The sequence below is a fragment of the Helianthus annuus genome, chromosome 4 (genome assembly GCF_002127325.2).
Source record: "Helianthus annuus cultivar XRQ/B chromosome 4, HanXRQr2.0-SUNRISE, whole genome shotgun sequence".
NCBI lineage: Eukaryota > Viridiplantae > Streptophyta > Magnoliopsida > Asterales > Asteraceae > Helianthus > Helianthus annuus.
In genome coordinates this window covers 193,310,399-193,338,356 of record NC_035436.2, presented here as the reverse complement: position 1 = coordinate 193,338,356, position 27,958 = coordinate 193,310,399, and the positions used below count along the sequence as shown (strand labels likewise).

Below are 27,958 nucleotides of genomic sequence, written 5' to 3'. Positions count from 1 at the left end.
TTGCAAGAGGAAGATAGGGCCCGAAGACGGGCATGGGAGGAAGAAGAGGCGAGGCGTCAAAATGAACAAAGAGAATTGGAGCAAAGCCGATGGAGAGCTTTAGCTGTCTCTAACCAAATGGCTATTAATAATGCCAAGGTGCTCCATGATCAGGAGCGACACCAAAGAGACTATCAAGCCGGTATCCCATATGCTGAACACTCGGGGTGGACCGATTACCCCAACCTTCCCCATCCACAAGGCCCATCCGATCCAACCCCTCATTAGCCCGAAGCGGTAGGCTCCAGCTTCATCCCGATTCCCTTCCAACCACCACCCCAAGGAGAGCAGAGTCCACTCGATAACTATAGGGAGATGTTTGAAGCCCTCACTGGTTATCAATACCAGCCAAACCCGCCAGTCAACCCAACGAGCGATATCAACGGTAAAGGCAAGGTATGTTTTGTGTTGTTGTTGTTGTATATTATTTTGTTATCGTTATTTTTATTTCGTTTTATTTATTTATTTTTTTGCCTAGTTAAATGAACGTTGCGGGTGTGTTCCCTATATAACCCTCACGAGACCTACTCATCCTCCCAAGCTATTGGTGGGTTTAAAAGGGCTTGTTGCATACGCTAAATGCAACCGTGATTCCTACGAAAGTGAGTTAGGTTTGTTATTGTTGTAAACTATTTTCCACATAAATCAAAGTGAAATAATGTATGGCTTGGTAATATTTTCATAAAAGTGGTAGAACTAGGTAACTAACAAATTTTGATGGTTGTGAGAAGCATGCTTCTACACAAGGGTTAAGACTTGTAGGTACATTGTGTTCGTGGGACAACCGCTTTCTTGAAGAGAAGAAGAGCACACGAGGAATGAGCTCAAAAATCAGGTGCATACGTTTCTTTTTACTTTTGAAATTTAGTTAGCAAATAAGTGGATTGTAAATTGTATATTATTTTTCTAGGGTGAGATTTTGGGGAAGTTAGTCGTGTCACATCCCTTGTGTGCTTTAAAAACTCTAGTTCTTACACATTGAGGACAATATGTACCTCAGGTGTGGGGATGGGGGAGTAGTAAGAATTTTCGATTTTGATCCGTTCATTTAAACACTACACATTGAGGACAATGTTTACCTCAAGTGTGGGGATGGGGGAAAATTTCAAAAAAATGTCTTGTTTAAAAAGCAATCTTAAAGCACAAGTAACTAAGTCAACGAGGGATGTCACAACCCATTTGGTCGTTTGTCATGGTCAAGTTCGAATTAATAGCATGACGGGTATTTAGCGGGTGGTTATTTGGGAATAATCCGCCTAAGAAACTAGTATTTTATGCATGTCACATACCATACCCTTTTAGATATGTGAGGTTTTGAGCCACTTTTATATCATAGATTACATACCTATGTTTCTTTGTTTGAGTGGACCATTAGTCATATATTGTAGAACTTGCAACTTTTGATACGTTTGAGATCATAGACCGAATACAAGCACGAGAATGATTAAGGCATTAGGTAAACCTTTTCTTTAAAACCATTTATCTATCCTTACCCAAACAAATCCCCTAGTCGCCCATTTTGTTAGTGCATTAACCGGTCCTACACATTTTGAGCCTAATCCCTTCGTTTGACCAACTTATAGCCCATATCCTTAAACCTTTTTCTTTTTAACCCGTGTGATGGAAATTCGATTATAGGAGTCGTATTTGTATAGTTGTTTTGATTGTTTGCATATATATATATATATATATATATATATATATATATATATATATATATATATATATATATATATATATCAGAAAATGTTATGAAAAATACGAGAAAACCATTGAGAAAAGCACAAAAAGAAGTGTTAGTAGTTGTTGAATAAAAGGGCGGAAGATTATTGCCCATAGTTGATGTTTATATTTAGTTCTGTTTAAGTTAGTGGTTTGTAATAAAAATCGAATTTTCATCGCCTTAGCCACTTTAAAATATCCTATTTCCTACCCTTAGCCTAGCCCCGTTACAACCCTTACAAAGACCTTATGACTTGTGCTTAGTATTCGTGATCGATGGTGGAGAATGATTGAGTTGCAAGCTTATGCGGGTTTGTGTTCTAATCGGTATTGAGTGAATATTCTTTGAAGTGCTAATACATTATAAACATTAGCCAATTTACAAACCGAGTGGAGAGAACATTGTGAGGGATGTGCATGAATTGTTGGTTTCACGGGCGGGTTAATCTTGGGTAACCATTTTTGTATGAGAAATCACTTTACTGTTAAATATGTTGAAAATTGTAAAGAGTTTGAACTTTAGCATGACAATGGACCTTAACCTTCGTCTCGGAAATGGGGAGTGTATTCGTTGTTCGACCACGTGAAAGTGAAAAACAGATTTGCTTGAGGGCAAGCAAAAGACAAATGTGGGGATGTGATACGTGGTCGAAAACCGGTGATCGTAATTGCTTAATTTGATGTTTTTACACATGTTTTAATTCCGAATAGCCTACTTTTGATTAGATACTTGTTTTGCAGGTATATCAGAGTTTAAAGAGCTTTTCGGGAGCTTTACGGGTCACCGGAGTGAAAACGGGACCACCGGGATGCGAAACGGGTCAATCGGGAGCAAGGAATGCGAAAAACGAAGAATAGGACTTGGGAGCACCGTCGCCGATGGCTGGTGTAAAGTCCCGTAGCCTAAAATGTCCGTAGACAGAAAGATTGGCCGTCAGCCACATTTTAAATTCCACACACCGTCGCCGACGGGGCTTCAGGTCGTCGGCGATGGCCCTCCTATGTTGACGACGAGATATGTTGACTTTTGGGGTGATGAATGATCTAAAACACATGGGGGTCATCACTATTTTGGGAGTTACACTTCTTTGGAGAGTTTGAATATCATCTTGGAGCCATTATCAATCATCTATCATTCACCTACCATCATCACCACGACACGAATCATCATCCAAATCACCCGAATCCAAACCCTAGTTCATCACCATATCAATCATCCTTCAACCCTCCATCTATTCAATTTCTCCACCACAAACCCTAACCACCATTCCATCATTCTCCAAACTTCAAGATGATCAAGATCAAGCTTCCAACATCCGGTGATCAAGTTCTTTCGATCATGCGCGGCTAATTTCTAGGAGGTTTCACCCCGGTGTAGACTTTTGTAAGATTTAGGGTTTATTATGTTTTGATGATTGTTTTGTGACAACTTGAAGTACATTTGAATCTTAGACAATTGTCCTACGTTGGTATTGAATTTGCAAATTGCCAAGTGAATGATTAAATTTGACTATGTGAAATGAATACACGTATATATGCCTTGTCTTTTGATAGGATTTGCTAGTCCAAAGTAACGAAGTGTATCATGGTCCGTTGTTTATGACGTTGATAGCTATTGGCACCTAAGCTTTGTGATTGCGACCCGTTAATGAATTATTTCAAGTAAAACTAATTAAAATACATAGTAACCCTAAGTGTTGCATTAGTTGAAACCGGGTGTGAGCCTTGTTTTCTTATTATTGTTCAATCAATCAATTTTATTTCTTGCAATTTGTTAATCATTAGTAGTTAATCCATTCAATCATTTTAGTAATTTTAATTCACATCTTTCAATCAAACAAAAATATACAAAAACAAGATAGCAAGCTTCATAAGTTGTGACTCATATTTAAATTCAATTAAATCCACTCGCAAACCACATACTCTTCGTGGTTCGACCCCTTTTACCACTACTATTTGTTAAGGGTAATTTGGGACTATAAATATTATCTTTGACCGGAGCGCGACACTCCGATCAATATTACACAGACCGGTTCGTGTGATGAACAAGAAATCCATACATAGCATAGTATATGCATGTATCATATTGCACAATATGATAATCAAAGAAGACAGACGTGCAATATCTCCGGATTGGGTGCCGGATCCTCCTACACAAGTTCAAGTTCCTCAAAATATCCAACAAGACTTGCGTGATGAAGAAACTCACTTTCGGTTGAGATACGATTTAATCGAACGAGTAGGTTCTTTAGGTTTGGAGTTTCATGAGTCGGACGAGAAGTAGAGTTTTTTTAGTATTTTTTTTAAATTGTAGCCTAAAATATTTCTAGTATGTTAAATTGAACTAGTATGTTTAAATTTTTATGAAATTTATAATTTTAGTGGTTTATTATTAATTTCTAATTTTAAAATAAAAATTAAAAAAAATTTGTGAGTGATGGAATTCCATCACTAGTGATGACCACCGCCACTACAAAATGCTTGTGAGTGGTAGAATAGTGACTGATGACATGGTAGGACTTGATTGGATTCTTGTGAGTGGTGGAATTCTATCACTAGTGACCACCCCACTCTCCTGATCTTAATGTATGGTATCGATCTATTCATTGAGTACGATTACATGTTTAATCTACTACATAAAACGATCTGGGGTCTACTAAGTATAATCTAAATGATGGTTGGTTATTGAGTTATTCTTTGATGTAACCAGTGGCGGAGCTAGCCCATTAACTTAGGGGTATCCCAAATCTTTTTTACCGTGCACTCGGTCAACTGCGACGATTTCAGCAGGGACGATCAGCATCGGCTTCTGTTCGACGTTTGGTTTTCAATTGCCACCCATAATTAAAAGGTTTATTTTATTGTTTTGAATCTTGGGCTAAGCTTTACCATTTACAAATTGGTCTCCTTTTAATTATTCTACAAGTTTTGGGTTGTAAATGGTTTGTGCTTATAAAAAAACCGGAATTTTAATAATATCAAACATCCTACTTTTGGTCAGGGATATCCTCATTTATGTTTAGGGGTATGTATAAACCCAGAAAAATACACTACGATACGAGGTTGAGCCGTAGCTCGTGCTACCTCTTTTATAATACTAGCTCCGCCCCTTGTGTAACCATAATCTAAATAGTGGTATAGCCAATCAGTAAATACAAATCCTTTTGTTTTAACTTGCATAGATTTATCAAAGAGTTTGTTTATCTTCTGTCTTACATTCACTAACTTTTTGTTATAAGTGATATTCTAGTCACTATCAATATTCAATAATACTAGTTTCGCCCCTGAATGTAACCATAATCTAAATAGTGGTATAGCCAATCAGTAAATACAAATCCTTTTGTTTTAACTTGCATAGGTTTATCAAAGAGTTTGTTTATCTTCTGCCGTACGTTCACTACTCTTTGTTATAAGTGATATTCTAGTCGCTGTCAATATTCAATCATGATCACTGGCATACTCAACCGATGGTATATATAGTTAGCTATACTTATTTAACATTTACTATTATATTCTATTGATATACTCTGGACGTTAAGCCAATAATAAACGACAATGTTAATAAGACATATTATCAATAAAAAATTGGCATGATCAATGAACTCTCAACGCTTCTTAGGGGCATACCTACATTCAAAGAAAGCCCCTCAAGGAAAAAAAAAATAGTGTTATACTATTATTTGAAGGGAAATATTTCGGTTGCCCCCATACAACACCCCCCCCCCCTCTCCTATGTAAAAAATTTTGGTTCCATCACTAACGCTTCTAGCTATGCTGATTAGATTGATGAATTGTAGCTGACTAGCTTTTATAAAGTAAAAAGTATTTGAGGTGGAGTGATAAAAATAAAAAGAGGGCTAGTCTTTCTCAAGATTTGCAACGTGTAACATGTCATTTTCATACATACCTCTTGCTATGAAAATACAAACGTTAGGAAACAAAAACTCACACTTCCACCCTAGAGGAATGATTTGCCAAGGAATCTAATGGCCGCATTCGAATGAAACCAACCCTTGAGGACTATCTTATTTCCAAATTGCCATTCATTAACAATATTTTTAAAATAACACATATAACGTAGAGTTGTAGACTTCATGTTTTAATTAATTAGTGAACTTGAAATTCTAGGAAGGGTCTTTTGGAAAATGAAGTAGAAACAACACAAGAGACAAGATGGAAATAAAGAAAGGGTTAACGCCGGATTTAAAAATTACCACTCAACGTTCCGATTCCGTTAAATCATTTATAAGCCGACAAACCAAGACCGCCTGTTATTTGTTGGCTTCCTTCTGACTTTTTTCTTTTGGTTTAAAAAATATACGGCTTACTTGGCTTCACTTGGCTTGGCTTGCTCCTTCCAAGCCGTGTGAAAATTTGGTTCACAAATTTCTTTACGAATTTCACACTTGTTCTTGAGGATTAATAAATTTTAATGAATTTTCGAATTGTTTTAATCTGAAAGTGATTCATGACTCTTAGATTAATCCTTTTTTATTCTAATTCCCTAACATGTGGACATTGCCAACCATGTCACGTTGGAAGATTCTAGCCAAGTCGCCCACACCCTCCCCTTTGCCCCTTCAGTTGTGGTTACAACCACGTCACCCCCTCCACGCCCCACCAGCACGGTGTTCTCGCCCCTACCACACCCAAAAGTTGCAAAAGTGATTTCACATCGTTGATGAGTCGCATGTTAGCCACACTCAAGGCGTGGACCACTACTATAATAATATAAAACGTTCTTGGTCATTTATATAACCATAAAGTAAAACGATATTTATATTTATTACAAATTTACAACACTACTGAAGTTGGTTTGATATTGAAACTTTATTTAAGACATAAGTGTAGAGTATACAAGTAACTTAACCTTATTATTTAGAAAACGTTGATGCTTACGAACTCTGAAGGGGTATGGTCCCAGATCTCGCGTCAGCATCGACCGCGAGTGACCATTACCCTTATCAAAACCCCCACTAGCTAACAACCCACTTGTGCCCATGCGGGAACGCATCGACACAAGGGTTGAATCCAATCTATCTAGTAACAAAGGAGGACTTACATGGAATAGGAGAACGGTAGAGTGATGCGACATAGCATCACATCTGGTGTACGAAAACGGAAGTATTCACAGCGACGCGGCATCGCACCGCGTCCAGTGAACACTTCTATCAATACAGGAAAGCCTTACCTTAGGCATAGAAGAAGATGAACGTAGTGGTACGGCTGACACCGCACCATACGGACATTTTCGTCACGACAAGGGATGCAGGCAAGACGACGATGCGGCTAGCACCGCATCTCGCGTATTCCTTGATCACAAGTAGGAGACGCGGTAACTTCAGAGGTTACCGCACGTAGCGATGCGGCTTGCACCGCATCCTATGTACTCAAGCAAGTGGTACTGACACCACAGTGCAAGTGGCACCAATGACAGTTACCTGTCAGAGCTACGTAAGCAATGGACTGACGTGGCGTAACCTCCATAACCGACGAGCCTGACACACCTGAAAAGGGGCAGCACGTCGTCAGTCCATCCATCATCATCCTCCTCCACTCCTCGGCTATAAATACCAACCCCAAACCAGGTTTGAGGTATCTTCTCACAACTCCCTCACTACTACTACTATCTTACTTTGCTTCCCAAGCAAACTACTGATTCTCACGCCGGAGAGTGGTAACAAGGAGCACCCCCCACCCCATCCTCCTTGTTACGAGTCACGGCTTGTTTCCTTGTGCAGGAGATCAACCACCGGTGATCCAGCCAGCGATCCTCGAGAGGAAGGGATTAACCCTTCTTGACGAGACCAGTGAGTTAACCCTGCCCGGTTAACCATTGTTTCATCATTGGCGCCCACCGCTACTCTTAGCATTTTCTAATCCATCCCTTTTTCCTCTCTCACGATCATGACTGATCACCAAAACAATACTGCGGATAACCAAAATCCTCCAATCCCAAACCCGGTAGGGGTCAATGCCTCGACCTCCCAACCCGGACACATTGGCACGTCCACACAAAGGAGCCCCTCCTTTATGTTCGGACATGACTTATCACAGTTCCCATCTGTGATCCCACCAGGCACGACAATTCATGCCTGGTACGAGCAGCAGGCAGCTACGCTGACTGCAGCATACAACCGCGCTTGTACTGAAGCGAATATACGAGCTGGGCTTCCCCCAGCACCGCACACCCCTGTTGAGCGTATTTTACAATACGACGGCAGGATCCATTCACGCCCGGCTTCAAGAAGCCGGCGTGAAGAAAGGGGATCGTCTTACTGTTCGGTCCACACCCTCAACGAGGATGATTCCTCATACGGGTCCCACACCAGAGGACCGGTACACACCCGCCTTGGCCCCCATGGCGAGGACAGGAGGCGATCAACCTCCAGACGCGGCCCCGGCATTCAGAGCCGATTGGGCCCACAACCATACACCGAAGGGTACGGTCATACCGACCCTGACGACCATAGCTACCGCGGTGATTCGCATGACACCAGTAGCAGACCGGGAGGACGCAACTATGTTCCTCCCAGTCACCCCCGCAACACATACCTTAGGGCGGCAAAGCGCCCTGCAAACGAACCATACAGGCCAAAGGCAGCGGCCGAAAATTCCAAGTTCGGCACGCGGATTGCCAACGCCCATGTCACCACGACAAAGTTCCCATTCAACGTTGGGAAATACAATGGTTCGACCGACCCGGACGACCACATGAACGTCTTCATGGGCGCGGGCATCAACGGCCAGTGGGATGAACCCACTTGGTGCAATTTTTTCCCCCAGACCCTTACGGGCCTGGCCAGGGCATGGTTCGATTCTTTGCCAGTGGGATCACTGGATTCATTCGAGGACTTGCGCACCAAGTTCCTCGCACATTTTTGCCAGCAGCGACGCCACGAACGAGATTCGTGTGACGTCATGAACATCTGGCGAAGGAACGACGAATCGCTCGAAGCATTCGTCGTCCGTTATAATAAAGAGTGCCTGGAGATAGGTGACGTGGCAGACCAGATGGCACGAAACCACTTCATCCGGGCCGTCAAAGACAGAGAGATGATCATGACCATCTCTGGCAAGGAGGGCTTGCCCAAAAAATGGGAAGATGTCATGACTGCGGTCAAGAAATACGCCCAGACACAGCGGTCACTCGAACCGCATGTGGCAAAGGCAAAACCCCAAGCCGAAACATCCCAACAAGGGTCCAAGCGTAACAATAAACGCAACCGGGACGTTGGAAATCGCGATATTTCCAAACCATACTTCCCGCAAACCAACACGTTCGACCCAAAGAACTACAACCCCGCCCGAGACAATCGGGCGTCCAAGAAAGAATCTCGGGACCGCAACTGGACCGAGATCACCATGTCGCCAAGTGAGGTCCTCCTTGCGGACCCACAGTTCTTGCGACCGGCCCAACCAATGAAGTCCAAGAAAAATCAGGACCTCACACTCTACTGTGAGTACCACAAGGACTCGGGCCACACCACCAACAGCTGCATCAGTCTCCGACTGGAGATTGAGTGCGCCTTAAAGGAGGGGAAACTGCAACATCTTTTGCCAGGTGGGCAAAAACCCACCAAGCGCATTACCCCTCACGGCGAAGGTACCTCCTCCGGGAAGCGAACCATGCACGTGGCTTCCACCCACATGATCCACGGAGGCAAGGGCAGGCCGCGGAAAGCGGCAAGAAGGCCGGAATGTGACTGGAAGGACGAGCAAGTCGTCTTTCCAAAAGTCCGAGGCGGACCGCGCGATAGGCGCGCCGTCGTCATTTCAGGCCAACTGGCACACTACTGCACCGAGCGTCTATTCATCGACCCGGGCAGTACATCTGATATAATCTACGAACAATGCTTCAACCAGTTTGACCAGGAGGACAAAGATCGGTTGCAAGCAGTAGATTACCCGTTAACCGGGTTCGCAGGGGAAACTGTCTTTCCCCTAGGCCAGATTACTTTTCCTGTGCGTCTTTCCAGCGGAAACCGCACAAGGACAGAAGAGGTAAACTTCATGGTTTTACCTCACACCTCCAAATATGACGTACTCCTCGGGAGAGAATCCCAAGGAGATTTCAATATGATTACGTCGGTCCCCCACTCTGCGGTTGGTTTCCCAACCGAATCGGGGGTCGCGATAATCTACGCCCGCAGGGACGTCATGATGTCGGACGAAGTACGTCCGACAAAGGTCGCAAGGCCCACCCCCAACGACCAGCCAGAAAAATGGGTTCTCAACGCGAGATACCCAGAACAAAAGGTCACATTGGGTCACGCCTTGTCCCCGACCACCAAAGCGCAACTGAAGCAGCTCCTCTTCAGGAACCAAGACATCTTCGCGTGGACACCCGCAGACATGACCGGGGTCCCACGTGATATTGCGCAGCATCACTTGAATACCATGCCAGGTATCAAGCCAGTGATCCAAGGCCAACGCCACCTTGGGTCAGCCAAAAATCAGGCGATGCAAGAGCAGATCGAAGAACTGCTCTCCGCAGGCATCCTGCGGGAAGTTAAATACCAGACTTGGTTGTCCAACCCAGTCATGGTAGAAAAACCGTCCGGGGGCTGGCGCATGTGCGTCGATTACAAAGACCTTAACAAAGCCTGCCCTAAGGATTGTTACGCGCTTCCAGAAATCGACGAAAAGGTCGATAATCTCGCACCATTCAGGTGGAAGTGTTTCCTCGATTGCTACAAAGGATACCATCAAGTACAAATGGCAATCGAGGATGAAGACAAAACGGCATTCCGGACTCCCACCGGAAATTACTGCTATACAAAAATGCCGTTTGGGTTGCGCAACGCGGGCTCAACCTACCAAAAGTTGATGAACGACACTTTCCGCGGCCAAATAAGCAAAAGTGTCGAAATCTACATGGACGACCTGGTCGTCATGAGCATGGAAGAAGATACCATGCTCACAGATATCGAAAGAACATTCCAAACTCTGCGAAGCGTTAACATAAAGCTCAATCCAGGGAAATGCTCGTTTGGAATGGAAGAAGGCAAATTCCTTGGGTTCATCGTGACTAAAGATGGATTCAAGGTAAACCCGGAGAAGGTCCAGGCGATCGAGCGCATGCCATCGCCTTCATCGATGAAGGATATGCAACGGCTAGCCGGCAGGCTAGCGGCACTTAACAGATTCTTAGCCAACCACGCAGCTAAGTCTTATCCGTTCATCAAGACCCTGCGGAGCTGTTCAAAGAAAGAACAATTCCAGTGGACCGCAGAGGCTGAACAGGCCTTCCGGGAAATGAAGGAGTGTTTGATACAACTCCCAACTTTAACCGCACCACGCAAGGATGAGCCACTCATACTATACCTATCCGCCGCGGACAACGCGGTGGGTGCGGTACTAATTGTGGAGCGAAAGGGGGTTCAAACACCCATTTACTACATCAGCAAGATGCTCAACGACCCAGAGACGAGGTACTCAATAATGGAGAAATTGGTGCTAGCATTAGTGCACGCTTCGAGACGGTTGCGTCGCTACTTCGTAAACCACGTCATCACGGTGCTAACCAATTACAGGATCGGCCCGATCCTCTCCAAACCCGACATCTCTGGGCGATTAGCGAAATGGGCCATCGAGCTGGGCGCGCACACGATACATTATAAACCGCGCCCCGCGATTAAAGGCCAGATCTTAGCTGATTTCGCCGCCGAAATACCGGTGAATCGCATCCAAGAATGCGAAGAAGCACAAACTCCTGCACCAACGCCACCCTCCTCAGAAACATGGGCACTCTTCACAGATGGTGCCTCCAACGACGAAGGGGCGGGTGCAGGTCTGCGACTCGTCAGCCCCGACGGCCAAGAACTCACATATGCAATCCGCCTCGAATTCAAAAGCACATACAACGAGGCAGAATATGAGGCTCTGTTAGCGGGGCTACGTTTAGCAGTCAAAATCGGCGTGCAACATCTGGAAGCCCACGTCGACTCTTTGTTAGTTGCAGGCCAAGTACGCGGCGACTATGCCGCAAAGGGGGATATCATGATCCTCTACCTCGAGCAAGTCCTGCAACTAAAGTCCAAATTCGCTTCATTCAATATTCGCCATATCAATCGAAGCGAAAACAAGTCCGCAGATGCACTATCAAAACTTGCATCTACCAGCTTCCAACACTTGGCAAAGGAGATACGCATCGAAATCCTGCAAAATCCTTCGGTACCCCTGCGCCAAGTCAACGTCATTCAATACGGTTCAACATCATGGATGACACCTATTATCGCATATCTACAATCCGGTGTGACTCCCGAAAGCAAATCAGAAGCACGCAAACTACAATACAAAGCGTGCCATTATCAGATGGGAGACGGTATCTTATACCGCAAATCATACCTCGGGCCACTACTACGATGCGTCAACCCCCAGGATGCCACATACCTCATTCGAGAGATACACGAGGGCATATGTGGCATACACGCTGGACCACGCATGGTAGTGGCCAAAATCATGAATGCCGGGTATTACTGGCCCGGCATGCACCTGGACGCCGTCAAAGAGTTACGCAAGTGCATCGACTGTCAACGTCATGCTCCAAAAACCTTGCGGCCAAAAAACAACTTAGTCCCCGTCACAACCGCATGGCCCTTTCAGAAATGGGCAATTGACGTTGTGGGACCTTTCCCTGACGCTCCAGGTGCGGTTAAATTTATCATAGTGGCGGTTGACTACTTCACCAAATGGGTAGAAGCAAAACCACTCGCCTCAACCACTGCTATGATAACAAGAAAATTCATTTGGGAGCACATCATCTGCCGTTTCGGATTACCAATGTGCATTGTCACCGATAACGGCACCAACTTCGCTGCTGACGAATTTCAAAAATGGCTAGAGGAACTACACATTGAGCACATATTCTCCTCAGTCGCACACCCGCAAGGGAACGGCCAAGTCGAGAGTATCAATAAAAGCCTAGTCGAAGGGATCAAGGCACGGTTGGGAACGGCCAGGCGTGGCTGGGTTGATGAACTCCCAAGTATCTTATGGGCTCACCGCACAAGCCCAAAAACAAGCAATGGGGAAACACCCTTCAGCCTAGTCTACGGTTCAGAAGCGGTGATTCCCGCAGAAGTAGGTCTCCCTTCTCCTAGAATGTTGGCTATTGAAAAACTAGACAACAACATGGAACGCAGGATCGATTTGGACCTCTTGGAAGAAAGGCGCGAAAATGCTGCCATCAACGAGGCCAAATATAAATCCAAACTTGAAAAGTACTACAACGCGCGCGTCCGCGTTTGTACTTTCAACCCAGGAGACTACGTCCTACGCGACAATGAGGCATCTAATGCCGAGCGCCCAGGCAAACTCGCCCCCAAGTGGGAAGGACCCTACCTCATCAAAGAGGTCTTAGGGAAAGGCGCGTACAGATTGCAAACACTAGAAGGCGAACCTATCGCACGCACATGGAATGCACAACAGCTTCGACGCTGTTATATGTAAGCCATGTTCTTACATTTCTCTATGTAACCTATCGGGCCGCAGGCCATTTGCAAATCAATAAATAAGCAATTTTCTACATTATTGTTTGTTATTACTATTACAAATGCGTGTTCCACTTTGCGGTATCCCAAAAACAGATTGGCAAAATCTTCATTCGCGATACCCATACAAAGTGGTAACCACACACAAATATTGTAATAGGCCAGCAAAAGGCAAAAAGACTTGCATGTTTTATCCGGCCGGATACACAAGTTTTTGTTAAACACTTGACACAATTCCTGAGCCCAAAAAGGCAAACAATGGAATTGACGCGGACTCATACGACAAAGGTATGGAGTACACTCGACCCCATTCACAAATGGGTAGAGTTCCGGTAATATAAGCTTTTACAAAGCTTAAAGCAATTCTAAAACCCTCACACGGTAAATAACAGAATTGATGCATACACATACAACAAAAGTATGGAGCATACTTGACCCCGTTCATAAATGGGTAAAGTTACGCATACACACGTTCAGACATGCAAGAATTAAAAACACTTGTACAAACTGAACAAAGAAACTTTATATTCAAAAAATTCAAGTATCCACATGATGCTTACTGAATTTACATAAAGTTCCTATTCTATACAAGAGGAATACAAAAAGGAGGCACACTCGCCAACCTAAACCCTATTTTGTACCGCTGGTCCCCGCATCTTCTCCGGCACCACCAGCGGGCTCTTCCTTTTCCACATCAGGATAAAGCATCCGCAAGCAGTCAACATAGTCCGCAACCTCCAAACACTCGTCCAGCTCCCCTACACAGGCAAGGGGCGTGTCATAAAAGGAGGCTACGGCCGCTTTCAGACGACCTTCGGTATCCACATCACGGAACCCGGATGCCTGATCAGTATAACCGCCTGCGGATAATACATTGATATGCCCAATGCAGCGGTTATAACCAGCCTTGAAGCCAGCATCGCGCGCACGTTCCTTAACCAGGTCCAGACCAGATGAGGTCTCAGGGGCGTTCATGATAGCCTCGACAATCTGCAATAAAAGGATCATAAGTCTTGAATACTAATCCAAGCAAATATAAAGGCAATGGATACTTACACGCGCGATGCCGTGAGTCCGCAACCACTCACGGTCAGCTTCCAGTTGGTTAAAAGAGGACACCAAGGCATCCTTGGCCTCAGCAGCAGCGTCCGCCCGCTTCTCCGCAGCAGACACGCGGGCAGTAAGGTCTGTAACCGCAACCTCCCGGGCCTGAACCTCAGCCTGTTACAAGAACAGCAAACAGTTCACTCGATAAATATGTTCAAAATAATAAAGCACGAAAGCAACAAAGTTAAAGAAACGTACCTGCAGGCTTTCAACAGCTTTGCCTAAACGAATGCGCTCCGCATTCGCCTCGTCAAGAGCCTTAGAAGCACGGCTCTCCTTCTCTGCGGCCTCTTCAAGGGCCTTTGAGGCACGAGCCCCGGCTTCTTTGGCCTCCCCAAGCGCCTTCAGGACATCGGCCTTCGCCTGCAGTGCCTTCACAGAAATGGCCTCAGCCGCAGCCTTCTCTTGGCTCAAGGTAGCATTCGCTGCCTTGGCATTTGTCAGCTCCTGCCGAGCATGAAACAGAATGTCATTCTGCTTAGCCCATGATGCATTCCACTTCTTGCGCTCATTGGACATTTTTTCATTCCAACTTTTGCGCTCATCAGCAAGAAGTTTAGCAAGGGTACGCACCTGTTTCAGCTGGGCAGCGGCAGCCCATTCAGAAGTCTGCTTCTGCTTCTCAAAAGCAGCCTTGTCTTTCTCGAGCTGCTCCGCACCCGCACGAGCAGCCTCGACTAACTTCTCTGCTTCCGCCCGCATACGAGTGGCCTCCTCCTCGCGGCGGCCCAGCACCTTATAATCTTCCAAAATGGCATTAGCCACAATGGAAGTCCCCACCAGCATCGATGAAAGCTGGTTAATACGCAGCTCTCGGGGTGCGGCACGGGCACGCTCGACTTCAAACGGGGTCCCCAGACCACCCAAAATCTCCCTACATGCCGCAGGGTCGTTAGAAATGTCATCCCCCTGCATAACAGTCCAGGGGGGTCGGTGATACACCATACTGCGACCCGGGGAGTATGTGCGATAATAATACTCCAATTCAGACTCCCCAGGCTGAATTGGAGGCCCGTCATAACCCGCACCACCAGCAGACGAGCCGCTACCTTTCTCCCCAGCAGGAGACTTCTGCGGCTCAGCATCCTGCTGCCGCACCTCAGCATCAGACTTCTGCTTACCGGCATCTGAAAACCTCAAGTTCAATCCGTCACCCTCATCAGGAGAGATCAGATTGTCCGAGGAGTCCACAGTGTCAAAAATCCGGTCAGCAGTCGTCTCCACCGTTTTTTCCAAAGGGGGATCACGAACTGGCCCAACAAAAGGGGCCGCAGGCTCCTTAGGCGCGACCTTCTCCTTCGATACACCCGCACCCGCGGCAGCGGTGTGCGGAGGAGACGCAGGGATGTCGAACAAAGAATACCCCGCATCTCGGGATTCTGCAATACAAAGAGTATTCAATGAGTATTTCCCACCCATTGTACATACAACACAAAGAAAAGGGATATACTTACCAGCAGTAGCTGCAGGTTTCTTCTGCACCGGAGCAACTCTCCTGGTCTGCAGTCTCCGCCTCTTCGGTTCACCACCACCAGCAGCTTTCTGCTCTGGTCCCCTTTTCTCTCCAACAACGGGGGGAACCACAGCAGTTCCACCCGCGTCCGCACCACTACCTATAACACCCAAACCCTCAAGGGTGTCAGATACTACGACGTAATCGGTATATCCCCGAGAACAAGCTTGATAAGTACCTGCGGCTTCAAAAACGGAAGAAGGGGCAGCTGAGCCTTCAACACTCCCCTTGCCACGACCCCGCACGGTCTTCTTTATCGTTTTCTTCTCAACAGTCTTTTTTGGGACGCGTTTCTCAAACTTCCCCAAATCCGCAAGGACACCTGGATTCACACAATCATTAGAACCAGTCAAAAAGATAAACTGAAAAAACTAATGCCACGTAAGACGTACCTCTTGCGTCTTCCGGAACCGGGGCATCCAGCACCGCTTTCGACGGCACACGGAAGTTCTTCAGAATTTCAAGGTTGAAACCTTTCTTCAGCTCAACCGCAATCAGTTCAACCTGGCCCTTGAAATCAGGCTCAAACATCCTCCACAAGCCAACCGCATCCGCTGATACATGCATGCAGGTTATTACAAAGGCTTAGGAAATAAGGAAAATAACAAAGGGTAACGCGCTTACCACCACCCTGTTCCCGCAACACGGGCCTTTCCTTCCTATCCGGTCTAGAGAGCATCATCCGCAATATCCACAGTTGGTCATTATCCAACTTCTTGAGTTCAATAGGCCGCAGCCTAGAGAACCAGTCCGCGGTCTTCGCGGAAGCAACAGGAATATCTTCATCGGAAACTCCAACATCGACATTCCTGAAAGACATGCTAGCATAGACCGCACAGGCTTTCACATAGAAGAACCTTTTCTTCCAGCCTGTCACACCCTTAGGGGGTGTCATCAACTTCAGACTCCCATGCCTTTGAGTAAACGAGAAAAAACCGGTGTTCACCGTCAACTGGTAGAACCGCCGGAAATTCTCTACTGTAATGGGCAGGCCATGGGCACGGAATGTGTACTCAAAATTCCGAATTCGGAACATTCCGAAAGGACTAAGCTGGGAGATATGGAGGTGATAATACTCCAGTATCTCCGCCACAAACACCGTCACCGGCAACCTAAGGTTGCCGTGGTTGAAAAAATCCGCCCACAAGGTTATATAACCGGCCGGAGCATCGGCACCGGTGTCCCCCACTTGTGGGTAAGTAGCATTCCAGTCTTTGGCCATCTGAACAGTGGCCATCAGGGTTTTAAAACTACCTTTTGTCCACTTCAACACCGGTAACCCACCACCGGGAACGTCAACATCATCATCCTCGTCTTCTTCTTCAGCCATTACCGGCTGTTCAGGGTTTTCACCCTCCACATTGTGTGGATTCGATGGTTCAGCCATCAAAAATATTCAAGAAACAAAAGATGGTGAACGGAAACACCAGCAACCTCACCGGAATTTCAGGAAAAATAGTCGGAGAAGACAGATAACAGTTTCTCTCTCAAACGGCAAATTTTTTGAATTTTCGAACAAGTGAGGGGAAACCACGAACGGTTTCCCCTTATATACCCATCGCAATTAATGCGGAGGGAGAAAACAAATGATCACGTTCAAAAAGAGCGAATCATAGGACACCACGTGTCGAGCGCCGTTTCCGCTGACGGTTATCACGCGCGCGTGGCCGCCCACGCGCCTGACACAAGAGACGTTTACACTCTTCGCTACAGTGCATTTAATGCCTCGGGCAGTGTAAACGTCCTTTCATTTCAGCACATGCCAGGAAGATCTCACCAACTTCCACCAACTCACACGTGCGTCCAGCCACGTATGCAACAAAAAGCGACTACATTATCCAATTATAAGCGGCATGCGGTTTCTCTGGTATACCGCACCATAACCCATACCGCATGTCGTTTTTTAACATACCCCTAAAAATAGGTAAAAACATATATCTCTACACTATAAGGGGGTATAATACCTATCCGCACTACCCACGAGCACACGTGGAATATGCGGCCTTGCCACACACGCGCCCGTTCAGGTGTGTCAGATGCTCAGAACCAGCGCTGGCCGTTGGACTGAACCGCATCTCAGACACAGGGGAACTGCATTGCCTTCATTCTCTTCAAGCTTCAAATCCCTCCTGCCCGGTTCACAACCGCAGAGGGTACATGAACACCTTCTTTAACGAAAGGAAGGAAGGGTATGCACGCGAACGCACATCAGCAACCCTGTCTCCTGAACCTTCAAGAGCTACATCCGACCCACACCCACTTCGAGCAAATGTGGTAATACAAAACCACAGACACTCACGAGGAGCTACGGACATAACCATAGCTTCCGCAGAGTGGTTGCTACGGAAGAGCCAAGCTCACTCCACATCACCGAACAATGCTACTGCATGGCAAACTCGGTATTGGAGCGGGAAGGTAAGTGGCTCCAAAACGAACGCAGAACAGCGCTCTAAATAAACTCTCGTCGAACAACAAGCGTCCGAACAGCGGTAACAAGTCTGCTTATGACTTTGTTAACCCGATTATGGGCCGCATAGAATAAACAATGGTGGGCATACCCTTGCCTATGACCATGTTTATTTACCCATAGTATGAATATACATTGTTCGACCAAACATGGCCAACAATGACGCAACGAGGTAACCGCAAAGAACGTGCGGTTACTAGAGAGCTATGACGATAAACACGAAAACCCCACAAAAAAGGGATCGTCGTCTCATAACTCGATGCTGAACATAGAGCTCGAGCAAAGCACTTGCAAGCCTCAGCAACTTTTGGTCCCAGTCTCAAAGATTGGTCCAAAAGTTTCTTTTCTTCTTCATGCACCAATTCAACAATTGGTCTGCAGAAAAACCCACCTTTAAAGGATGGGAAACCTCCACATACCTTCGAACCACCATCTCAGAGGTTGGTTCGAAGTTTGTGCAGCATTACTAACAAGATCTCCAAGAGACCTTCGACACAACAACAAGTGGCAGACCACCTGGTGACATAAATCGGCTGAGAATCTCGCATCAGACGAGTTTCCTTCACCGATACGGAAGAGGCGTCAGATGACCCTTCCGGACCTCCAGCTTCATTTACATACAGAAAAGACCACACATGGTCTAGGATCTTCTCCAGACTCCAAACTACCTTCCAAACACCATAGTCCAGTACTCCTCCCACATACACCTTGTATGTGGCAGCAACACTAGACTGGGGGGACTTGAAGGGGTATGGTCCCAGATCTCGCGTCAGCATCGACCGCGAGTGACCATTACCCTTATCAAAACCCCCACTAGCTAACAACCCACTTGTGCCCATGCGGGAACGCATCGACACAAGGGTTGAATCCAATCTATCTAGTAACAAAGGAGGACTTACATGGAATAGGAGAACGGTAGAGTGATGCGACATAGCATCACATCTGGTGTACGAAAACGGAAGTATTCACAGCGACGCGGCATCGCACCGCGTCCAGTGAACACTTCTATCAATACAGGAAAGCCTTACCTTAGGCATAGAAGAAGATGAACGTAGTGGTACGGCTGACACCGCACCATACGGACATTTTCGTCACGACAAGGGATGCAGGCAAGACGACGATGCGGCTAGCACCGCATCTCGCGTATTCCTTGATCACAAGTAGGAGACGCGGTAACTTCAGAGGTTACCGCACGTAGCGATGCGGCTTGCACCGCATCCTATGTACTCAAGCAAGTGGTACTGACACCACAGTGCAAGTGGCACCAATGACAGTTACCTGTCAGAGCTACGTAAGCAATGGACTGACGTGGCGTAACCTCCATAACCGACGAGCCTGACACACCTGAAAAGGGGCAGCACGTCGTCAGTCCATCCATCATCATCCTCCTCCACTCCTCGGCTATAAATACCAACCCCAAACCAGGTTTGAGGTATCTTCTCACAACTCCCTCACTACTACTACTATCTTACTTTGCTTCCCAAGCAAACTACTGATTCTCACGCCGGAGAGTGGTAACAAGGAGCACCCCCCACCCCATCCTCCTTGTTACGAGTCACGGCTTGTTTCCTTGTGCAGGAGATCAACCACCGGTGATCCAGCCAGCGATCCTCGAGAGGAAGGGATTAACCCTTCTTGACGAGACCAGTGAGTTAACTCTGCCCGGTTAACCATTGTTTCATCAAACTCTCATTTACATCTTTGGTTTATAGGTAATATTCACAAACTATTGATAAAATATTTAACTGTTTTGTCACTATTATAAATACTTTAGATGATTAATTACTAATAAGACACATTAATTAGATATTATATTTTTGTTAAGAAAATATAAGAGTATTCTATTTGGGTATATACCTAGTTGTTGGGAGCCAAGCCAAAAGGGCTTCGTGCAACAGGATATAAAATATGATTTGTAAGTAGGAAACAAAAATTATGCAAATAATGGAGGAATATTTATATATTACAAACACCAATGGTGCAGCATTATATATAGTTCTACACATGCAACCATGAAACCACTTTCCCACCCCCTTCCAAAAACACCATTTTATAGAAAATTAGTGACACAAGTTTTATTCTTCTTCTTCATATTATCTTTTTGGTTAAATTTTATATAATGATCATGCCAGCGTCTGAAACTACGAAAAATGTAACTACCACTACCACTACCACCACCACTGCAGTCACCACCACAAATACCATGAAAGGTATGCGAAAATTCGTTGGGGTCAGGCAAAGGCCATCAGGAAGGTGGGTGGCTGAAATCAAAGATTCATCCCAAAAGGTGCGGTTATGGCTCGGTACTTATGACACCCCTGAAGAAGCGGCTCAAGCCTATGACGAAGCGGCTAGAGCCTTGAGAGGTGAACACACGAGAACCAACTTTGCGCCTATGCTAAATAGTTCATTGTCAGGATCAGATTCAAGACGCGCACTTAGCTTTTCTTCATTAAAAGCGAGGCTAAGCAAGAACCTACAAAGCATCATGGCGCGAACGACTGAGAATAAGTCGTCACCGAAAAGTAGGGTAAGCGATCATTTCACTTTCGCGAGTATATTCAACTTCAAAGGGAATTACCAATATCAAAACCAAAACCAAAACAACGTTGCTAGTGACATAGAAAAAATAGTACAACCTAGTGTGATTGTGCCATCACAAACGTTGACGGATTATGAAGTTGCTACAACTTATAATTCATCATGGGACAACTCAAGCGTGTCGGATTGTAGCAATGATTGGATGGGGTTTTCTGCTACACAACACGGTTTAGATTCGGATGGGTCTGATATCGGTGAAGGTAGTTATTTTGGAGACCAAATGATTGGAGGGTGGATAAGTAGCCCCGACACTAGCGAGGGTGGGTCGAGGAGTAAAAGGTTTAAGGTTTCATCATCGGTTTTGGTTCCTCCAAAGTTCAATGATCCGGTTAACAACGAGTCGCCTTTTCCATGGTGAGGTCGAGTTTGAAATGAAACTAATGGAAGTTTACAAGAAGCTCAAAAGGGTTTCTCTTGTTTTAGCCTCCTTTATGTTATACGTTATGAATGTCTATGTAAAAAAAATACAATTATGTTTTTTACCTTATGATAATATAAAAATATCTTAGTTTACTACTTCAAAATTTTAAACTAAAATACATATTGTGATATAATATAAAAGAATTATATATTGATACGTAAAAGTGATCACATAAACATTGTTAATAAATATTATTACTCTCATGTCACCTTTTAAACATCACATTTTTTAAAGGGACACCAATAATGTATTGTTCATATAGGTTAACTTTTAACCGGGTTCATCATACTAAATACATATTAAATAATTTCGTAACAAAGTTATATAATTTTGTATTTTATAATAAATTGAATGTGTAACAATGTAACATAACCGATAATCAACACTGATGTTAATTCACAACTTAAATTTACATACCAACTATGAAAATTTATATAGCATGAAACGTTATATTATATTAACAAAAAATAATGAAAAAGGTAAATGACGTCACTCTCTCTTTATGTATAAAAACACAAAAAAAAAAAAAAAAAAAAAAACCATTAGGTAGCTTTGATGAGATGTACGCTTGTGCTTTGGTCATTTGTACATTACTGTTTACAACTCGGTTTTGAGTAAAATTTATATGTAAACGTAGATAATAACAAGCATGTCGCAACAGTTTAATTGGAAATTTATAAAACATCGTATCTTAAAAGTTATAAGCGAAAAAACAAAATATACATAAAAGTAATTATACATATATCTATATTAATTTGGGCTTTTAAGTTTCAAGTAATTCGATCGGTTGAAGGTTTTACTAGGTTAAAATTTGAGCCGAGTTGAGGCAGTTAGTTTTATTTATATACAAAGTTTTTTTTTTTAATTTTAAAGGTTCATTTTTACTAGTTGCATATGACATCTGAAATCTAGAGAGTTGCCCTGCGTAGTATCTTTTAACACCTTCTTTGGTTTAATGCTCTTTTGAAATATAAAAAAGTTATTATAATTGAGGAATAAATAACTTCAAAATACACAAGTCTGATAAAACAATATAACCGAGGAACTTGTATAATATTTGTATTTTGTTCCATGCAGGGGTGGATTTACTGAGGGCCCAAGGGGAAAGGCCCCTACTGACCATTATAACTTTTAGCAAAAAAGCCCAATTAAGACTATGGGATATTGGGATATGGGGTTTAGGTTGGGACGTGGGTTGGGGGAAAACGTCCAAGCCACCACCCCAGATGGGCTTGGGTTGTGGCGTGGCCCTTGGGGCTTGGGTTTGAAGCCGGGCGTGGGGCGGGCTAGCGGTCCAATGTGGCGGCCTCCTATAAATGTAACCCTAACCCCACCGGCTACCCCATCCCAAACCATCGCTGTCCACCGCTACCCCAACCATAACCCACTTGATCCCACGAACCCGCTACCCCAACCCGAAGAAGATGGCCTCTTGGACCCACAAAGAAGAGTTAGCTCTCGTCACAAGCATCGTTGACGCAATGAGGGGCGACAACCCGGTCAACCCCGCCATACCCCACGGACACGTCACTCACCGATGGGGGGGCTCCAACTCCACGTGTCAACTCATGCCCCCAACCCAAGCCCCACCACACCCCACGGTCTAAGTATAGGGTTTTTAAGAATCACTTGCATGTATAACTTTTAGCAAAAAAGCCAATTAAGTATAGGGTTTATAAGAGTCGCTTGTAGAGGTGTAAAAATCGGTTTTTTTTTAACCGGTTCGATTTTTAATTGAACCGGTTTTTTTCATCCAAAACAAAAACCAGTTTTCTATAGCCGGTTTCGGTTACTAACCGGTTTTTAAACCCAAAACAATAACTGGTCTAACTGGTTTGGGTCGGTTTTTAAGCGGTTTGTGCAAAAAAAAAAAAAAGGGTTTTTAAAAACCGGATATTTTAAAAACCGGATTCGGTTTCTAAACCGGTTTCAAAGATCAAGCATACTAACAGGTCTACAAACCACCGGTTCAGTTCAGTTTGAAACCTGTTTTTAAAAAAACCGGTTAAAAAAAACGGTTCCGGTTACAAACGGTTTTTTAAACCCAAAACAATAACTGATCTAATCGGTCTGGGTCGGTTTTTAAAACGGTTTCAAAGATCAAGCAACAGTTTAATTGGAAATTTATAAAACATCGTATCTTAAAAGTTCTAAGCGAAAAAACAAAATATACATAAAAGTAATTATTGTCGCAACTCCCGACCCCTACCCGGGAGCGGGCGACCGCGAGCCTCAGAGTGTGTGGTATCGGTGTTTATTAATTTGGCAGCGGAATACATCAGGACCGTAATTAGGAAATATTTTTATCAGAGTAAAACACCAAATTTTTATAAGAATAATTTATGGGAATAAAACCCAAGTTCATTTGATAATAAATTGATAGGGATAAACCCAAATTATTGAAAACAAAATGTCTTGTTTATTTAGGTAACTTTTATAGCCACTATTCCAAGCATTCAGTGCTCTCCAGCTGGTTTCTATTGGGCTTTCACATTAAGTTACCTGAAACGCGTTTTGAAAACATTTTGTCAGCAAGAAATACTGATGAGTGCATCCAAGTTTAATCAAAACAGTTTTAACACTTTAACATAATTGAGGCCAACCCGCAATTACATTTGCTTGATCTAATCAATTACCCAATCAGTACTGTCCACCCGACTTGTGGGTCATATTACTCATTGGCTAACTCTTTGTCCAATGGTAACGTCTCACAAATTTTGTATACAAAACCTCAACATACCAGCAGTAATTGTAGACTTACAAATACTCAATTACTGTTAAGTAAAATTTAAACAATTGAGGTTTTTATAAAAACAGTTTACAAAAAGCAGATGAACTCACATTGCAAGTTTAGATAATACTAAGGCTTCCTGAGAATCTCCTGGTTATTATCTATTAATCAAATAATGCACACCTGTTAGTAAAATAACCCAATTCAATTTAACCGTACAACTCGAGACAGAATTCCAATGACTGAGTCGGGCAGAGCCGAAATGCATTACGGAAGTTCTAAATCAATCGGGTGTACACACGAGACAGAATTCCAATGACTGAGTCGGGCAGAACCGACATGCATTACGGAATTATAAATCGATCGTGTAGGGAAATAGTAGGGTTATAGTACTTACAACGAGGCAAAGCTTCGCTTTTAAAGTGGGTATAATGCCCGAGTATAGTAATAGCCTACAGAATATTAGAGAGAATTCAGAATTTTTGAACGAAACTCAAATTAGCTCGTCGACCCAATTTATAGGGCTGATCTAGGGCGGCTTGCGCCCCGCGAAGAAGAAGGTCAGGGCCTTCGTGGCCCGCGAGAGACTAGGTGTCGAATCTAGCCTCGGCCAGTCATCGGCCTAGCTATGATGACTCACCGGACATGTGGCGCAATGCCTTGTCCGTCACACAAGATCAGTCGCGCCCCGCGAAGGACCTAGAGGACTAGGTCGCGGCCCGCGAGCGACTCCTGATCCTTGTTTTTCTTGATTTTTCTAAGTATAGGGGTACAACGGGTCTGTTTCTCACGTACGGGGTATAATTTAGGACATTTCGGGTGTCCAAAATCTTTTTAGGAGGGTTGTTATAATTATACATATATCTATATTAATTTGGGCTTTTAAGTTTCAAGTAATTCTATCAGTTGAAGGTTTTACTGGGTTAAAATTTGAGCCGAGTTGAGCGAGTTAGTTTGTTTATATACAATTTTTTGTTTGTTAATTTTAAAGGTTCAAATTTTGCCCATGTTAGATGCATGGGCGGTTCTTAGAAGAGCTCTGGCAGAGTCACGGCCCGGGCAAGTTTTTCGACCGTAGTGCTAATTTTCCGCATTTCGATTGAAAATTTTTATATATACTATGTTTGGTCCGGGCTTGCCCGGGTTTTTTTTAGTGCCCGTGTCTTTCGACCCTGACACGTTCAACGGGCAAGATCCGCCACTGGTTAGAGGTGGTAAAAGTTTTGGGTTTGTAATTATTTTTGCACGAACGCATACTTAAAACTTTTTTTATACAATTTAGTATGGTTTTTAACATGATGTGGATAGACCTAACCTATTTTTTACACTCGCTGACAAAAATATATGAATCTACTACTGTATCCGGGATTAGTCGGTGTCTCAGTCTCACAATCAGCAAACATCTATGTTGATGTCGGGGTCTTACGGCGCCTACGCCTCTTTTCGCCGCTAGTAAATTATTATTATATATATCAAATTACATCGCCACTTTGCGCCAGTTCTCTTCTTTTGTTTTTTACTTTCACCAACAAGCTTACTTTTCTTTTCTTTTAGCCACCACTTTCATTTCTCATTTATTTTGCTTTCACAATTTCACAATACGCACATAGAGAGAAGCCTTGAGAGAAACCAAGAAAGATAGAACGATCAACAAGGCGGTGCCGACCATGGCGGAGTGGGGTTTAAACAAGTGAAGAAACTGAGAACGACGAAGAAGGCGTTGCCGGCCACGGCGGTGTGGGTTTAAATGGCAAGTAGAAGTGGTGGTTGTCGCTCAGATGGACGGGGGCGATGGTAAAGCGTTTTGGTTTCTATGACTCGGCTGCAGTGGTGGTTTCCGGTGGTCTATGATAAGGGACCACACAGCAACAACAACGATGATGGGTTTAGAGGTTATCCTCAGCTGGATCTTCCGGTCATTACCACCGCTAATATCTATATTCTCCCTCCAATCGCATGATATCTCCAAATCTCCGATTACCTACTGTGCGTCACCGGTACCAACATTCAATGGCGGCGATGGTGTTCTCCGACGATTCTAAGGGTTGACGGCTCCTGGCCGGTTCTGGAATGTAGATGGGGTTCCGGCCAATTTCTGGTAACTCAGATGCGTTTCCGATGAACCAAACACTAGCCCGAATATATGGGAGGTATGAATTTTTGCAATCATTTGTCAATTTTAAGTATTAATGTCTGATGTTTTCGCTGGCAGATTTATTTATTTTCTGTTGAATATTTGGATGGTATGTTTTGATTCTTGATCCAATGACTGTTTTAAGGGTTTTTGTTCAACAAATCGATTTCAAATCTATTGTGTATTGGTTTGTGGTAAAATTTTTATTGCTTTTTTTCTTTTATTTTTATGTAAAAAAACAAAGCAATGATTTCGGACTTGCTCTAATTGTTATTCAGCATTTTAGAATGATTTTTTGGGATTTTGGTACTTAGAAAGTGTACGCATGCTAGATGTTTGTAAAAATGCTTCTATTATTTGGCAGTTATATGACAAAATTTACATTAGTTTTATGGTTCGACACAGGTGGTTATGGCACAATATATAAGGCACAAAGTAAATCAGACGGAACGACATTTGTTGTTAAATGTAAGGAGCTGAGTATTCAGTTATGCTATGCCTTTTTCGGTTCAACAATGTCAATTGACAAAGTATTATTTATGATGCAAATGTATTCAGTCATGCCATGCCTTTTACCGTTGACAACCACGAACAGTAGTTACCACTTACCAGGTGACCTTTCGATTTAACTTCTATTTCGCAAGTCATCTCAATGTACGGCATTTGCATCAACCGTCAACAATTTTTTTTCAGTTTCCCCCAACTAAAAATCCAATTTTTTACTAAGTTCTAAATTAATACATCTTGGTGTATGTATAAGTGTTATTTAATACATTGGCTTATTTGGTCAGAAAAAATAAAACATGTATTTTGTTGGAAACTATTATTTTCATGGGAATCTAAAATGGACAACTCCGATCAACAAAATGCACACGTCGGACCATCACTAATTCATTATTTAGTGTTTATACAAAAGAAATAAGTGACAACTGATGCCAAATGAAAGACCTAACAATTAATCACGAAGAAAGTGATGCAGCCATGCAGGTAATGGAGTGTTTTAGATTGGTTCAAATATATTTTTTAACTAATGAGGCGATGAAGTGTTTCAGATTGGTGAAAGTAACGCAGGTGATAAAAGTGTTTCGATTGGTGCAAAAAGTTTGATGCTTCCGTTACAGAGCTATAACTTGATGGTAAGGCTCAACCACAAGTTATTGTTTTCGCTGCTCATATTTATAATATTTTAGTGTTAATGTATGAAGTCAATGCAAATGCTCTTTGAATTGTGTATATTTCAACCATTTGAAATTCGCTTTCATATCGTGGAACCATTTCTTGTGAAAGAGGTTCTAAGTTCAAAACCATGGTACCTTCCTCTTCTACAGTGTTTACGCTTTGGATTTAGGTTGTCCAATTGGGTTTTTTTTCAACATTTTTTGGTGAATCTACTTACGTCCAATGAATGCGTCTACATGCAACTGTTTTTTAGCAACTTTGTGCAAAATTTTTGGCTATCTTTTTTTGCTAGACAATCTGAATCATCGTTATATGTACTTTTAATCCACCAATGATATAAATGCAATATGCTATGCTACCCGCCTCGGATAATCCATAAGTTAATTGTGCACAATTAACGTTTCGACAATTTTGGGTATATTACGACCTTTTCTTTTTAGATTTCCTCATTAGATTGCCATTCCGATTGCCGGCACCGACACCGTAGTGGTAGTGATAGTGTAACTAAACGAATGTTACCGACGACTTCCCGCCGCGTAGCGCGGGAGA

The 27,958-nt window shown here is 43.7% G+C and overlaps 1 protein-coding gene and 1 long non-coding RNA gene across 2 annotated transcripts; both read left to right on the top strand.

The window, feature by feature from the left end:
* Window positions 1-20,399: 20,399 nt before the first annotated feature.
* On the top strand, window positions 20,400-21,460 carry LOC110891613 (ethylene-responsive transcription factor 11). The gene has a single exon (XM_022139296.2). It carries the CDS (start codon window positions 20,463-20,465, stop codon window positions 21,300-21,302), a length of 840 nt encoding a protein of 279 aa, XP_021994988.1. The 5' UTR covers window positions 20,400-20,462; the 3' UTR covers window positions 21,303-21,460.
* A 4,150-nt stretch (window positions 21,461-25,610) lies between these two features.
* LOC110889171 lies at window positions 25,611-27,605 on the top strand. Its single transcript, XR_002563445.2, has 2 exons — window positions 25,611-26,246; window positions 26,636-27,605. It is a non-coding gene; the product is annotated as an uncharacterized LOC110889171 (long non-coding RNA).
* The last annotated feature ends 353 nt before the right edge of the window (window positions 27,606-27,958 follow it).

What these genes read in the sequence shown, in the direction of transcription:
- LOC110891613 (XM_022139296.2), top strand. Translation starts at nt 20,463, where the DNA reads ATGATCATGCCAGCGTCTGAAACTACGAAAAATGTAACTACCACTACC.